This window comes from Macaca mulatta, chromosome 12, assembly GCF_049350105.2.
Source record: "Macaca mulatta isolate MMU2019108-1 chromosome 12, T2T-MMU8v2.0, whole genome shotgun sequence".
In the NCBI taxonomy this organism is placed as follows: Eukaryota; Metazoa; Chordata; class Mammalia; order Primates; family Cercopithecidae; genus Macaca; species Macaca mulatta.
Genome location: NC_133417.1, coordinates 129,723,183 through 129,737,306, shown reverse-complemented (window position 1 = coordinate 129,737,306; position 14,124 = coordinate 129,723,183). Strand labels below are relative to the sequence as shown.

The 14,124-nt window shown below is 37.2% G+C and overlaps 1 protein-coding gene across 3 annotated transcripts in view; it reads left to right on the top strand.

Moving 5' to 3' along the window:
* The window catches only part of CUL3 (cullin 3), a 112,672-nt gene extending 98,775 nt beyond the window's left edge, over nt 1–13,897 (top strand). For 2 of the 3 annotated variants that reach the window (XM_077956456.1, XM_015111032.3), the window contains exons 13-15: nt 5,505–5,691; nt 9,195–9,340; nt 13,112–13,583. In XM_077956456.1, the coding sequence (XP_077812582.1) occupies nt 5,505–5,691; nt 9,195–9,340; nt 13,112–13,243 (465 nt within the window). In that variant the 3' untranslated portion in view covers nt 13,244–13,583. 3 annotated transcript variants of the gene reach the window in all.
* The last annotated feature ends 227 nt before the right edge of the window (nt 13,898–14,124 follow it).

Below are 14,124 nucleotides of genomic sequence, written 5' to 3'. Positions count from 1 at the left end.
TGTGGGAGTCTGAGTCTCTTTATAGGTCTCTAAGAACTTGCTTTATGAATCTGGGTGTTCCTATATTGGGTGCATATATATTTAGGGTAGTTAGCTCTTCTTGTTGCTTTGATCCCTTTACCGTTATGTAATGCCCTTCTTTGTCTTTTTTGATCTTTGTTGGTTTAAAGTCTGTTTTATCAGAGACTAGGATTGCAACCCCTGCTTTTTTTTTTTTTTTTTTTTTTTTTTTTTTTTTTTTGCTATTTGCTTGGTAAATATTCCTCCGTTCCTTTATTTTGAGCCTGTGTGTGTCTTTGCACATGAGATGGGTCTCCTGAATACAGCACACTGATGGGCCTTGACTCTTTATCCAGTTTGCCAGTCTGTCTTTTAATTGGAGCATTTAGCCCCTTTACATTTAAGGTTAACATTGTTATGTGTGAATTTGATCCTGTCATTATGATGCTAGCTGGTTATTTTGCCCATTAGTTGTTGAAGTTTCTTCATAGTGTCAATGGTCTTTACATTTTGGTATGATTTTGCAGTGGCTGGTACCGATTTTTCTTTTTCCATATTTAGTCCTTCCTTCAGGAGCCCTTGTAAGGCAGGCCTGGTGGTGACAGAATCCCTCAGCATTTGTCTGTCTGTAAAGGATTTTATTTCTCCTTTGCTTATGAAGCTTAATTTGGCTGAATGTGATATTCTGGGTTGAACATTCTTGTCTTTAGGATTGTTGAATATTGGCCCCCCACTCTCTTCTGGCTTGTAGGGTTTCTGCAGGGAGATCTGCTGTTAGTCTGATGGGCTTCCCTTTGTGGGTAACGCAACCTTTCTGGCTGCCCTTAACATTTTTTCCTTCATTTCAACCTCGGTGAATGTGATGATTATGTGTCTTGGGGTTGCTGTTCTGGAGGAATATCTTTGTGGTGGTCTCTGTATTTCATGAATTTGAATGATGGCCTGTCTTGCTAGGTTGGGGAAGTTCTCCTGGTTAATATCCTGAAGTGTGTTTTCCAACTTGGTTCCATTCTCCCCGTCACTTTCAGGTACACCAATCAAACGTAGGCTTGGTCTTTTCACATAGTCCCATATTTCTTGGAGACTTTGTTCCTTTTCATTGTTTTTTCTCTAATCTTAACGCTTTATTTCATTAAGTTGATCTTCAGTCTTTGATATCCTTTCTTCTGCTTGATCAGTTCAGCTATTGATACTTGTGTATGCTTCACGAAGTTCTCGTGCTATGTTTTTCAGCTCCATCAGGTCATTTATGGTCTTCTCTAAACTGGTTATTCTAGTTAGCAGTTCCTGTAACCTTTTATTCAGGTTGTTAGCTTCTTTGCATTGGGTTAGAACATGCTCCTTTAGTTCAGAGGAGTTTATTGTTACCCACCTTCTGAAACCTATTTCTGTCAATTTGTCAAACTCATTCTCCATCCGGTTTTGTGCCTTTGGAGAAGAGGCATTCTGGTTTTTGGAATTTTCATCTTTTTTGCCCTGGTTTTTCCTCATCTTCGTGGATTTATCTACCTTTGATCTTTGATGCCGATGACCTGCGGATGGGGTTTTTGCGTGGACATTCTTTTTGTTGATGTTGAATGTTACTGCTTTCTGTTTGTTAGTTTTTCTTCTCACAATCAGGCCTCTCTTCTGCAGGTCTGCTGCAGTTTGCTGGAGATCCACTCCAGACCCTGTTTGCCTAGGTATCACCAGTGGAGGCTGCAGAACAGCAAAGATTGCTGCCTGCTCCTTCCTCTGGAAGCTTTGTCCCAGAGGGGCACCTGCTGGATGCCAGTCAGATGTCTCCTGTGTGAGGTGTCTGTTGACCCCTGCTGGGAGGTGTCTCCTGTCAGGAGGCATGGGGGTCAGGGACCCACTTGAGGAGGCAGTCTGTCCCTTCACAGAGCTGGAGTGCCGTGCTGTGAGGTCCACTGCTCTCTTCAGAGCTGGCAGGCAGGAATGTTTAATTCTCCTGAAGCTGGGCCCATAGCTGCCCCTTCCCTCAGGTGCTCTGTCCCAGGGGAGATGGGAGTTTTATTTACAAGCCCATGACTCAGGCTGCTGCCTTTCTTTCCGAGATGCCCTGCCCAGTGAGGAGAAATCTAGAGAGGCCGTTTGGCCACAGCAGCTTTGCCACCTGCCCACTTTGAACTTCCTGGAGGCTTTGTTTATACTGTGAGGGGAAAACCGCTTACTCAAGCCTCAGTAATGGTGGACACCCCTCCCCCCACCACGCTTGAGTGTCCCAAGTCGACTTCAGACTGCTGTGCTGGCAGCGAGAATTTCAACCCAGTGGGTCTTAGCTTGCTTGCTGGGCTCTGTCGGGGTGGGACCCGCTGAGTGAGACCACTTGGCTCCCTGGCTTCAGCCCCCTTTCCAGGGGAGTGAATGGTTCTGTCTCGCTGGGGTTCCAGGTGCCACTGGGATATGGAAAAAAAAAAAACTCCTACAGCCAACTTGGTATCTGTCCAAACAGCCACCCAGTTTTGTGCTAGAAACCCAGGACCCTGGTGGTGTAGGCACACAAGGGAATCTCCTGGTCTGCGGGTTGCAAAAACTGTGGGAAAAGCGTAGTATCTGGGCTGGATAGCACGGTCCCTCAGGGCTTCCCTTGGCTGGGGGAGGGAATTTCCTGGCCCCTTGTGCTTCCCAGGTGAGGTGATGCCCTGCCCTGCTTCTCCTCACACTTGTGGGCTGCACCCACTGTCTAACCAGTCCCATTAAGATGAACCAGGTACCTCAGTTGGAAATGCAGAAATCACCCGCCTTTTGCGTTAGTCTCACTGAGAGCTGCAGACCTGAGCTATTAACTATTCGACCATCTTGCCAGATCTCAAATTTGTCATTTCTAAAAACTGAATTTAATTGTTTGTTTATTTGTGGGAGTGAGAAGAGGGTAGTATTAAGACCTCAATTCCATGGATCACATCAAATACAAAATTCCAGATAAGTGTGAAAATCTAAATATAATTGCAAATCTATATAAATAATAAAAGAAAATTTTGAGTATTTTGGTAACCTTAATGTGAGAAATGTCTTTTAAAAATTTATTACAAAAATAACAAAGGAAGAGACTAACAGATGTAACCACATAAGTGATAACACATCTATATAAGATATATTAAGTTAAAAATAGAGACTAGGAGAAATTATTTATAATGTATAAAAATTGAAAACCATAATCTATAAAAAGCATCAGTTAAATCAGTATGAAGAGAAACAATTGAGTATAAAAACATGCAAGGAATATAGATAGAGAAAGCATAGAAGATTACAGATATCCTGTAAATATAAAAATATTTTTTCCCATAGTGGTCATGGAGAAGTACAAATTAAAATAATGAAATTTCATTTTTAGCCAAACATATGAGCAAAAGAAAATCTGGTATTGAAGAAGATGTGAGGGAGTGGATATTCATGTACTATTGTAGGGGGTTACATTTTTAAGCAACTTGAAAGCAGTTCATTAGTATTTATCAAATACCAAAAAAAAAAATTTGAGACAGGGTCTCATTCTTGCCCACACTGCAGTGTAGTGGTATTATGTCTCACTGCAGCCTCAACCTCCCGGGTTCAAGCCATCCTCCCACCTTAGCCTCATGAGTAGCTGGGACTACAGGCTAGTTTTTAAATGTTTGGTAGAGAGCACATCTTGCTGTGTTGACCAGGCTGATTTTGAATTCTTGGGCTCAAGTGATTTTCCCACCTTGGCCTCCCAAAGTGCTGGGATTACAGGCATGAGCCGCCATGCCTGGCACAAATATAAAATATTTATAACTTTGAGGAAGCAAGTGCATTTCTAGAAATTTGCTTCTGAAAAACAGGCTTTTGTGCTCAAAGTCAGAAATGCATGTACCGACAGAACATTGGATCTAGTCTCAATCTCCACTTGTGTCATGATAGAACAGTACTGTGGAATTCCTTGTAGCTTTAATCTCTTTTTGCAAGCAGAAAAATCTGAAGAAATTAATACAAAAATTCATGTTATCTCATTTAACACTAATACTGGTGTATAGGTGGATGTGTTCACGTACATTCATGTATATGCATATGCTTGTATTCATGTGTATATATAGATGAATAGGAAAAGGCAGAGTGCAGGTAGAATAGTAATAGTAAAGATAGGCATCCTTATGTTGTTCCTAACTCTAATAGAAAGATGTCTAGTATACTACTGTTACGCTTAACTCTCTCATTATATGTACAACCTTATGACTTTAGGGGCATTTCATTGTAAGGCAGCTAAGAATTCCCCACTATAAGGTTTGAGGACTGACTTTTATAAAATACTTTTGATAATAGTTACCTCTGGGAATGATCTGTAATTTTAAAATATCACCTAAGGTTTTTCTGGTTCATTGAATATGATTAAGCAATAACTAAAATATGTAAATAAATCACTTAGTGTGTATGTAATAATAAACATCTTCATTCTAATAATAGCACCTATTTTCTGGGATTAACATTTATTGTATTTGAAATGCCTAAAGTAGGTAGATATAACCAGAGATTATTTGAAGAAAATGAATATGCAGAATCACTGAAAATCACATTTCTCTGAATCCTTGCTTACCTGACAGTTTTTTAGAAGAACAGAACTGTTGCTCAAAGACTTCTCTAGAGAGAATGACTCTCCAGATCAGTTACTCATATAATCTGAATATCTTCATGCCCACTCTTCGTAAGCTGCTTTTGAGAAAGAGACAGCTGTATACAGTTCATCAAAACAATAAATCCTAGTGTCAAGACTTTTAAAACTCAAAATCACGTATCACTATAGACATGTAGAGACTAAATCATAGAACTACAGTTTTCTTGCTGTCCCACTGACATAACAGAATAGTGAATTTAAAATTACACAGCATTCTTTACCGAGCTGCTTTTTCTCCCCTAGTATTACATTTTATTCATACCATAATATGCAGAAAAGATTATCACCTGAACTTCAACACAGATTGCTTGTTGATTTTTATGTTTAATGTAATTTACAGGGTTGGTTTTTTTTTCTTCATTTGGTCATAGAAGCTTACATGTGGTCAGTTTGGATGGTAAATTTTCGTTGTATGGTAGAAGGCCTGAGCTCAGGCTTATCTTCCTTTTTTCTATGAAGGAAATTACTAAGCAAAAGAGGAGTATGGATAAACTTGGATGGGAGACTATAAAATATTTCTAAAATTAGCAATTATATGTTGGTTAACACTTTATTTTTGCAAAACTAAATGTTAAAGCAGGTTCCTGATAATCTCTACTGGATAACATTTTTAGATTAACCATTGTATCTCCTGAAACAAAAAAGTTACTTGTCTTTTTAATATTATATAATTTGAATCACCCTTTCCTCTAGTTTGTTCAAATAATGAGATTTTAATGATGTGTCATAATACTCAAGATAATTCTTTTTTGTGCATTATTTATTTAATGGAATTACCTCTTTTTATCTACTGCTTGGTCAGTTTACTTGCTAATTAACTAATTAACTTTAATCTTTCAAAAAGTCTAATTATGTTAATCTGATGAAATTTCAGGAAATTCAGCAAGAGACAGATATCCCTGAAAGAGAGCTTGTTAGAGCCCTACAGTCCCTCGCCTGTGGTAAACCAACACAGCGGGTTCTAACAAAAGAACCCAAATCAAAGGAAATAGAAAATGGTCATATATTTACAGTTAACGATCAGTTCACATCCAAACTACACAGAGTCAAGATTCAAACAGGTATCTGGAATTATATTTTTCCTCTCAAAAAATTATATATTTTTCTCTTTAGAAAAAGAATCTCATCTGTTGGATTTCCGTCTTTAAAAAATACTCCTTTTCTGGTGCTGCATGGTATTTAGGCTTAAGAAAAAAAGCAGCTTTTGTTGATAAGTATTTGTATGAAAATGCATTTGAATCCAAGTACAGTAAGCATTTTAAAAAGTAATTTATGGTGTGAACAAAGCACTTCTTTCCATTTTTTTTAACAAATAGAATACAACTTATGAACCTATTAGTACTTAAAATTGTTTTTAACTGGTTAATAGTCAGTGGAAGTCTTTTTAAAGCTGATTTAGAGGTTTTTCAGAATTGGGAGACCTATGTAAAAGTTTGATGTTTGGATGTTGCTATTTATATTTTGATAAATATTTTTTGTTTCAAAATCTTAAAACTCTTATCATCTTTAATTTAGAAACAGCAATGATACTGATGTGAATGATTTTTAGTAGAGCCATATAAGTTGATAGTGAAAATTCTATTAAGTATTTAACATAATGTAGGATGCTTGTTTTCTGTGTATTTAAAGGGGAAAAAAGGCACTCCACCCTTGCTGATTGATGTTTAAAACTAATTGCTACTTGGCTTAAAAACTAGTATTAGATAGGCTTCCTAGTCCTCATATATTCATTACAGCCAAATATGTGTGCAATAAAACAGTGTCCTAAGATAAATAAGATGATCTTTTAAATGACTGATTTGCTGATATTAAAAGTTATTTATATTGTATATTATGATAGTCTTTTAAAAAGTAATATTAAATATACAATTGATTACCAGATTACATGGATTCTAGAGCTTTATATGCACACTTAAATTTTTTTTTTCATTTTGATCTTTTTGTTTTGTATGTATACTCTGTAGAGCAGAGTAGTGTCAAACCCTTTTGTCTTGTAGTTGTAAACTGTATCATAGTAATCTGCATGAGCCAAGATTGGCCCATGTCTTGACATAAATACATATTAAGAATAAAGCAAACTATACTAGCGAGTGTCATGGAATAAAATTTATTTTTCTTCCAATGCAAGACATAACTATACATTTGGGCAGATACCAGTTTTGGATTTTAGGGCTCATTTGTATCCTAGAATTAGAGGAAAATATGTGGGAATATTTATCTGGATTACCTTACCCTCACCCTACTGTACCCTAAATAAGTTAACAGTCTTTGTTATCCCAGATTCTATCATGCCCAGCAATAATAATATCAGATATTAGTATTATGTTTAAAAAAAAAGAAGTCTTCATAGATTTTTAGATTTTCATGTTAAGTGTGCACACTTACATGTGTTTCTGGAGTACATGTATATAGTGTTTTTGGTATGTTCAAAACATATATGATGAAGAATTTTACTAGAGGAGCTTAAAAGTTCTTTTAAGCAATAAAATTCTATGAAGCAATGTTTTTTTCTTGGGAATGGTTTTTAAATGATTTTGGCTCTTACTCATAGTTTAAGTCAGAATTTTCTCTTTGGTGGTAAACATTGTGACCGCATTGGTTTTATTGTCAAAGGCTCACTAACATAAATATTCAAAGACTCAGACCCTACCTATTTATGCTGCTTTTACTGTAGCCAGTAATAAAAGTTCATGCAAAGAAGTTAAAGGAATTACTAAAATAACACTGCCTTTGAAAAAAATTAGATTAATTTTAATCTGGGGGGTTTCCAGAGTTGACAGTCTTCACCACCTGCCTTGCTCAAATTCCATCCCCCAGCATGCATATAGGTCATGTATAGGCACATGCACAGCAACCCCTTCTGCTGCACTCAAGTGAGGAGTATTGTGTTAGGCTCCAGAGTGAGTCCCTCCCCTCACATTTTAAAAAAAAAATACTCATTTTGAATCATTAGCACAATCTGACATCTATGTTTTTCTGCAGGTATTTAAGATGACGCTTATTTAGGTGACCAAATCCAGATGAGCCAAAGGGATTGTTTAAACAATTACTTTTTTCCCTGCAACTTTGTATTTTTTATTTTCAAATCCACAAAGTGAAAAGCACCATAATGGACATCAGTATGGCTGTGACCTACGTTTACCAGTCATTAGAATTTTGTCTTCTTCCATGCCTTCCTCTGTGTGTATACGAACCCGTGTGTGTGTTTGCTACAGCGTTTGAAGTTAATTTACAAATATCTCAACAGTTTCCCCCTAAAAAACGTTAGCACACACCTCCTATATCATATCCAAGAAAATTAATTACATGTCATCTGTTTACACCCATATTGCCTCAGTTGTCTCAAAAATTTCTTTTATATCTCACTTTTTGGATTCATGATTCCCTCAAGATTTCCATATTACATTTAATTTTTATGTCTTTTTAGTTCCATTTAAACCAGTACCTCTTATCTTTTTTTTTTTTCATGACGTCAACTTCTGAGGAGAAGCATCATAAGCATCATTCTTAGTAGATTATTTTCTTCGATTTTTCTTTTTTTTTTTTTTTTTTTTACTAAGATAATGATTATCTTACACTGGGGAAATGACACTGAAAGCAGTATTTTTATCCAAAGGATTCTAATTAGAAACAGCTGAATGGATATGCACACCAGAATGATCTTCTAAATTGTACAGTCTGCTGTCTCATGGCTATCCATGCCTGTGCCTCAGTCAGCAATGCCCCATGTGCTGCTTTGCAATTTTACAATTTCTCCTTCCAGAAACTTCACATCTATCTCCTTTTGATGAACAAATAAAACATCAGTTTTCTTTTTCTGCTGTTTCATTTGGAGCAGAGTTGCAGAAGAAGAAGACTTCTGTATTTAATCCCTTAGCAGTTTCTTTGAAGACTATAGGGAAGAATAGAGTAAGACTTCTAAAGATTGGAATCTGGTATGAATTTGTGATGAGGTCGTGACATAAAAAAGCATAATAAAATATACGGCAAGAAATGGTTAGGTAACAGAACTCTAGGGAGATTTTTGGCAAGGAGATTTTAGGAACTGACATCCTAGTGGTACTTTTAAATTATTTATTTCACTGAATCTTGGCAATACATACTCTTGTCTCCGCATAAAACCTTAGAGATTACAGCTACATTTTGAGTTAGTAAGACAACAGATACTCACCTATCTGAGATACTTTTGGTGAGTTTTAACTTGGAACCATGGTAATAAAATAATCAGTTGACCTCTGACAGTCATAAGCAATGAAAATTATTTACTGGTAATTTTACTACTGAATATTTTCAGCTACTATTTTTCTTCCAGATAAGAAATTATATTCTGCATAAAAACAAAATTGACTTTATTATCTCAAAGTTAAATTCCTCATTTTTGAAAAGGATAATTTAGTATTCAAGTAAACATTAAATGAGACACTTTTTGAATGTATACTTAAGTGTGTATATTCAGAGGCTGAAATTGGTTTTTGTCTGTGGATTACATTGAATTATATTAAGCTTGCTTATAAACCAAATTTTAAAATTATATTTATGATCAATGTCTTTATTTCTATTTTAGTTGCTGCCAAACAAGGTGAATCAGACCCAGAGAGGAAAGAAACAAGGCAGAAAGTAGACGACGACAGAAAACATGAGATAGAAGCTGCTATAGTGCGGATAATGAAATCTAGAAAGAAGATGCAGCACAATGTTCTAGTAGCAGAGGTGAGGACTCTTCACGACTGGGCTAATATAGAAAAAAAAATTAACAAAATTACTGTATTCAACTAATTTTAAAAACAATTTTACAATTAAGAAATTCTAGTGATGTAACACTTATGAAATGTATGGTACTCACTTGGTAATTAAACATAATGATACATCCAAATATGTGCACACTCCCAGAACTAATGTGTTTATAACAAAAATAATAGTAGAATATTGTCACATGAAGTATTAAGAAAAAATTTTCACTGCTATTTAATACCTTTGTGTAAACAAATTCCCTTTATTTCTAAAAATTACTAATGGTTACCGTTCATTAAATGCTTTCATTTTACAAATTGGGGAACTAAGGAGGGGAAGACCCCTTAAGAGGCCATTAAGGTAGGTGGGAGAGGATTAGGACCTGGGTAAAGTGTTGGTAGAGGGTAGAAAGCTGAATCAAGATAATTGGGAAGTAGAATTGACAGGCTTACTGATTGATAACAGGAAGTGAGAGGGAGAAGTTGAAGACACCTTTTAGGTTTCTGGCTTGAATGAGTAGATAGAGATTGGTTTCTGTAACCAAAAAGACAAGGGTAATGTAATGTGCCGCTGTGGTCCAGATGTCACTTAATATTGTTTTGTACAAGTTGACTTTATTGTATATTGGCACATCCAGGGGCAGGTGGAAGACAATAGACACGAGGGCTAGAAGTTGCATTGGGAATTAGCTATATGAGAATGCAGTTAAAACCACAGGTGTGGATTAAATTGCTCAGTGTTGGCATATAGAGCAAGAAAGAACTATGGGATAGACCCCTCCCTCATCATTTTAGGAACGGTGAGTGTAACAACTAACAGAAACTCTTTAGAGCACTGGTTTTCACACTGTGGTTCTTGGAGCAGCTACCTCAGCATCACCTGGGAACTCATGAGAAACACAGATTCTTAGATTCCACCAGAGCCTGAGAATTGAATCAGAAACTCTGGGGATAGGGCCCAACAGTCTGGTTTTTTAACACGAACTGTAGGTGATTCTGATGTTTTTTCAAATTTGAGAACACTGCTTCAGGAGGAAAAGAAAACAAAATGTCAGTGCCCTAGCACAAGGGAAGAGAATTACAAGGAGTGAGTGGTCAGTAATATCAAAAATCATGGAAAAACCAAGTTGAATAAACACTTACTTTAGCAATTATGTGACAGGTTAACTTTCTCAGACATTTTCATTGGACTCGTGAAAGTGTATATCCAGTGGTAGTTCCTTGAGAGGGAAATGGAGGTGGAAACTACCAAGAGTGGCTTATTCTTTGAAGTATTGGCTCAAGGGAAAGGGCAGAGAGAGCAGTATTAGAGGATTCAGTGTAGAGTTGAAGGGTTTGGGCTTTTTTCCCCCCACAATGGGAGGATACTGAGGATGTTTATATCCTAAGAATAAGGAAGGGATCCTTAAAAACAAATGGAAAGAAATGAGATGAAGGGATCAATACCACATTCTAGAAAAGGAAACGTGAGGATTGTATAGGGAGTATGATGATGGTAGTGTACTGACACAGATGTTACTGAACATGCCTCTTCCTGAGAACCCAGGGCAGGGTGCAGGGGTATGTGCTAAGCAAGGTTTAGTGTAAGTATGGATGAATGTACATGTGTAGGGTGGGAATTTGAAGAACTTCAAATTGAAATGGCTTATTTTCTCTATGTAAAACCTGATATGAGCTTGGTGCAGGACTGGGTTGAGGAGTTTAAGGGGATTGTCAAAAATTTGAAATAATACTTGTCAAAGAATGGTGCTCAGGAACTTGCTGAACTTTTGAATACTATAAATTTGTGTTACCAGTCTACACCAGAGATTGGCAGATGTTTTTGTAAATGGCCAATTGTAGCATAGATAATACATAAATGCATGTGACTCACAGTGGCTCATGCCTGCAATCCCAGCACTTTGGGAGGCCGAGGCAGGCAGATCACCTGAGGTCAGGGGTTCAAGACCAGCCTGACCAACATGGCGAAATCCCGTCTCTACTAAAAATACAAAAATCAGCCGGGCGTGGTGGTGGGTGCCTGTAATTGCAACTACTCGGGAGACTGAGGTAGGAGAATTGCTTGAACCCGGGAGGCAGAGGTTGCAGTGAGCCGAGATTGTGCCATTGTACTCCAGCCTGGGCGACAGCGAGACTCCATCTCAAAAAAAATTAATAAAAATAAATACATATGACTGTGTTTCAGTAAAATTTTACAGAAACAGATAGTGGGGTGTATTTGGCCTGTGACTGCAGTTTACTGATTCCTGGTGTACACAAGTGGTGTAACAACTACATCTTTACTCAGCAAAGAGCTCTGTGGTAGGTTGATAATGATATATATAGAATATAGGTTTAATCAAATAGTGTTTATGAGATAGAACCAAAAGAATCAGGAGTAGAAGGTCCTGTTGAGAGTGCAGCTGAAGTGATCTTGAATGCAGTTTAGGCTCTGTTACAGGGGAGAGAGCAAGTCTATAGGAGCTGTTAATAGGCTGGAAGAAAAGAAGGGCAAAGGGTGGGAGGTCTCAGGTGGTGGGTTGAGAGCAAGTTTGTAGATACTGGAGTGGTAATCCTGGAAGGATGATAGATTGTAGTTGCAGAGTGAAGTGCTGAATTTTCAGATTTCAAAGAATTATCAATCCATTATGGCTTTGGGAAATGAGCTGATCAACAAGAGTAGAAGCAAAGCTGGCTCACGGATGGATTTGAGCAAAGAACATGGACTTTGAAGTCAGAAAGGTTTAGATTCATCTCTGCTGGCTCTGTTATTTACTACTTGTTGATGTCAGTTTTCTTCTCTGGCATATTTTCCTCATTTGTAAAATGAGACAACTTTGCAGGGTTAAGAACATTAATTAAATAGGCCGGGCATGGTGGCTCACGCCTGTAATCCCAACACTTTGGGAGGCAGAGGCAGGCAGATCACGAGGTCAGAAGATCAAGACCATCCTAGCAAACACGGTGAAACCCTGTCTCTACTAAAAATACAAAAAATTAGCCGGGCGTGGTGGTGGGCGCCTGTAGTCCCAGCTACTCGGGAGGCTGAGGCAGGAGAATGGTGGGAACCCGGGAGGCGGAGCTTGCAGTGAGCGGAGATCACGCCACTGCACCAGCCTGGGCGACAGAGCAAGACTCCGTCTCAAAAAAAAAAACCAAACCATAAACTCATACATGCAAAATGACTGATGCATAGACAGACTGTGACTGCTACTTTAGTTACTGTTTTATTATTATATGTAGCACAGTACTTAGAATCTGATAGTACTTGGAACAACAGAAGCACTTTTGATTGGGCATTATTATTCTAAGGCATTATGTCTGTTAACACATTGAGTGTACACGCCAGTGGGCCAAGGTCCCAGAGCTAGTAGTGGTGGAGCTGAGTTTATCCAGGTACTGTGAGTCCAGAGTTTGTGTTCTTAAATACATAGGCTACCCAAGTTCTGTAAGTTTTGAGTGTAACCCAGAAGTCAGTAGATAACAGCATCAAAAGGTTAAACTATAGGTGACATATACTCACACTAACATAATTCCAACTAATTCATCTATTCAACTGCTGTCCTTAGCATTCACACTCTGATTTGAGGAAGTGTGTTGTAACCATACATTACATTTTCAGACAGAACCTTTTTAAAGTTTCTGTGCTTTTAGCTTTGTTAATCCAGTTAGTAAAGTTCAATCTCTCAGTGTTAAAATGACATATCAGTTCTGTTGAAAGATAGGAATTTCTATGTGTTTATATAAAAATGCTGTCTACTTTCTTTTTTAGGTAACTCAGCAGTTGAAGGCTCGATTCTTACCAAGTCCAGTTGTTATTAAGAAACGTATTGAAGGACTTATTGAGAGAGAATATTTGGCACGAACACCTGAGGATCGCAAAGTATACACATATGTAGCATAAAATGCGTTCAGAAATTTGATTTATTCTTGGACTGTACTCTTCGCATGGACTGGGAAGTTCTTTTAAATCATTAAATATTAAGACGACCATCTCTTCTATTAAATTACAGTACATGTTCTAGACCATTGAGATCAAGCCTTTACTCCCTTTGAGAGTTTTCAACAACAGTTGATTGAGCTTCAGGCTTTACAACGTTTATCCCTGTAGAGATCATCTTTACAGTTCCTCGGGAAAATGTGAATGTGCTGCGTTTTGTTTTCTTTACTGTATGAAAACAGGAAAATAAAACAAAAATTTAGAAAATACAGCTCATTAAAATAAAATTGTTGGATTTCATTTCCCCAGGTCTTCAGTGTTGATGTAAATGTGTTTTTGTAGTGTTGCTTAGCACTTTGCGCATTGTGTAAGTTGGGTAACAAAAATGGCAAAAGAAATGCAGAATTCCCAGTTATCTTGCTCTGAAGACATTTCTTTAGCTAGTCTTACTTAATTTAAAGGTTTGATAAATATACAAAGACCCAAGCATACAATTTGAGCATGCTGTATTCTACCACTTGCACTTACTAATCTTCTAGCCTTATGACCAGGAACCTTTGTTTTGGGCTCAAGTACACATCCTGATTTGGTTTTTCCCTATTGTAATTTGAGATTCCCCAGATTAAGTCTTACAATGATTAGGTTTTGTTCTGAGTTATTTCTAGAGAAAGAAAATATTTTAGTATGTATAAATTGTACAATAATTTTTTTGCTGTTGTACTCACTGCTAATAGTGGATTGTATAGGGTGGTGTTTTTATTTCATTTATTGTAGACAAAAATAAATGAATTTAGTATACACAAACCCACTAATTCAAGTATGTCAGAGCACAAAGTTGGCAGCTG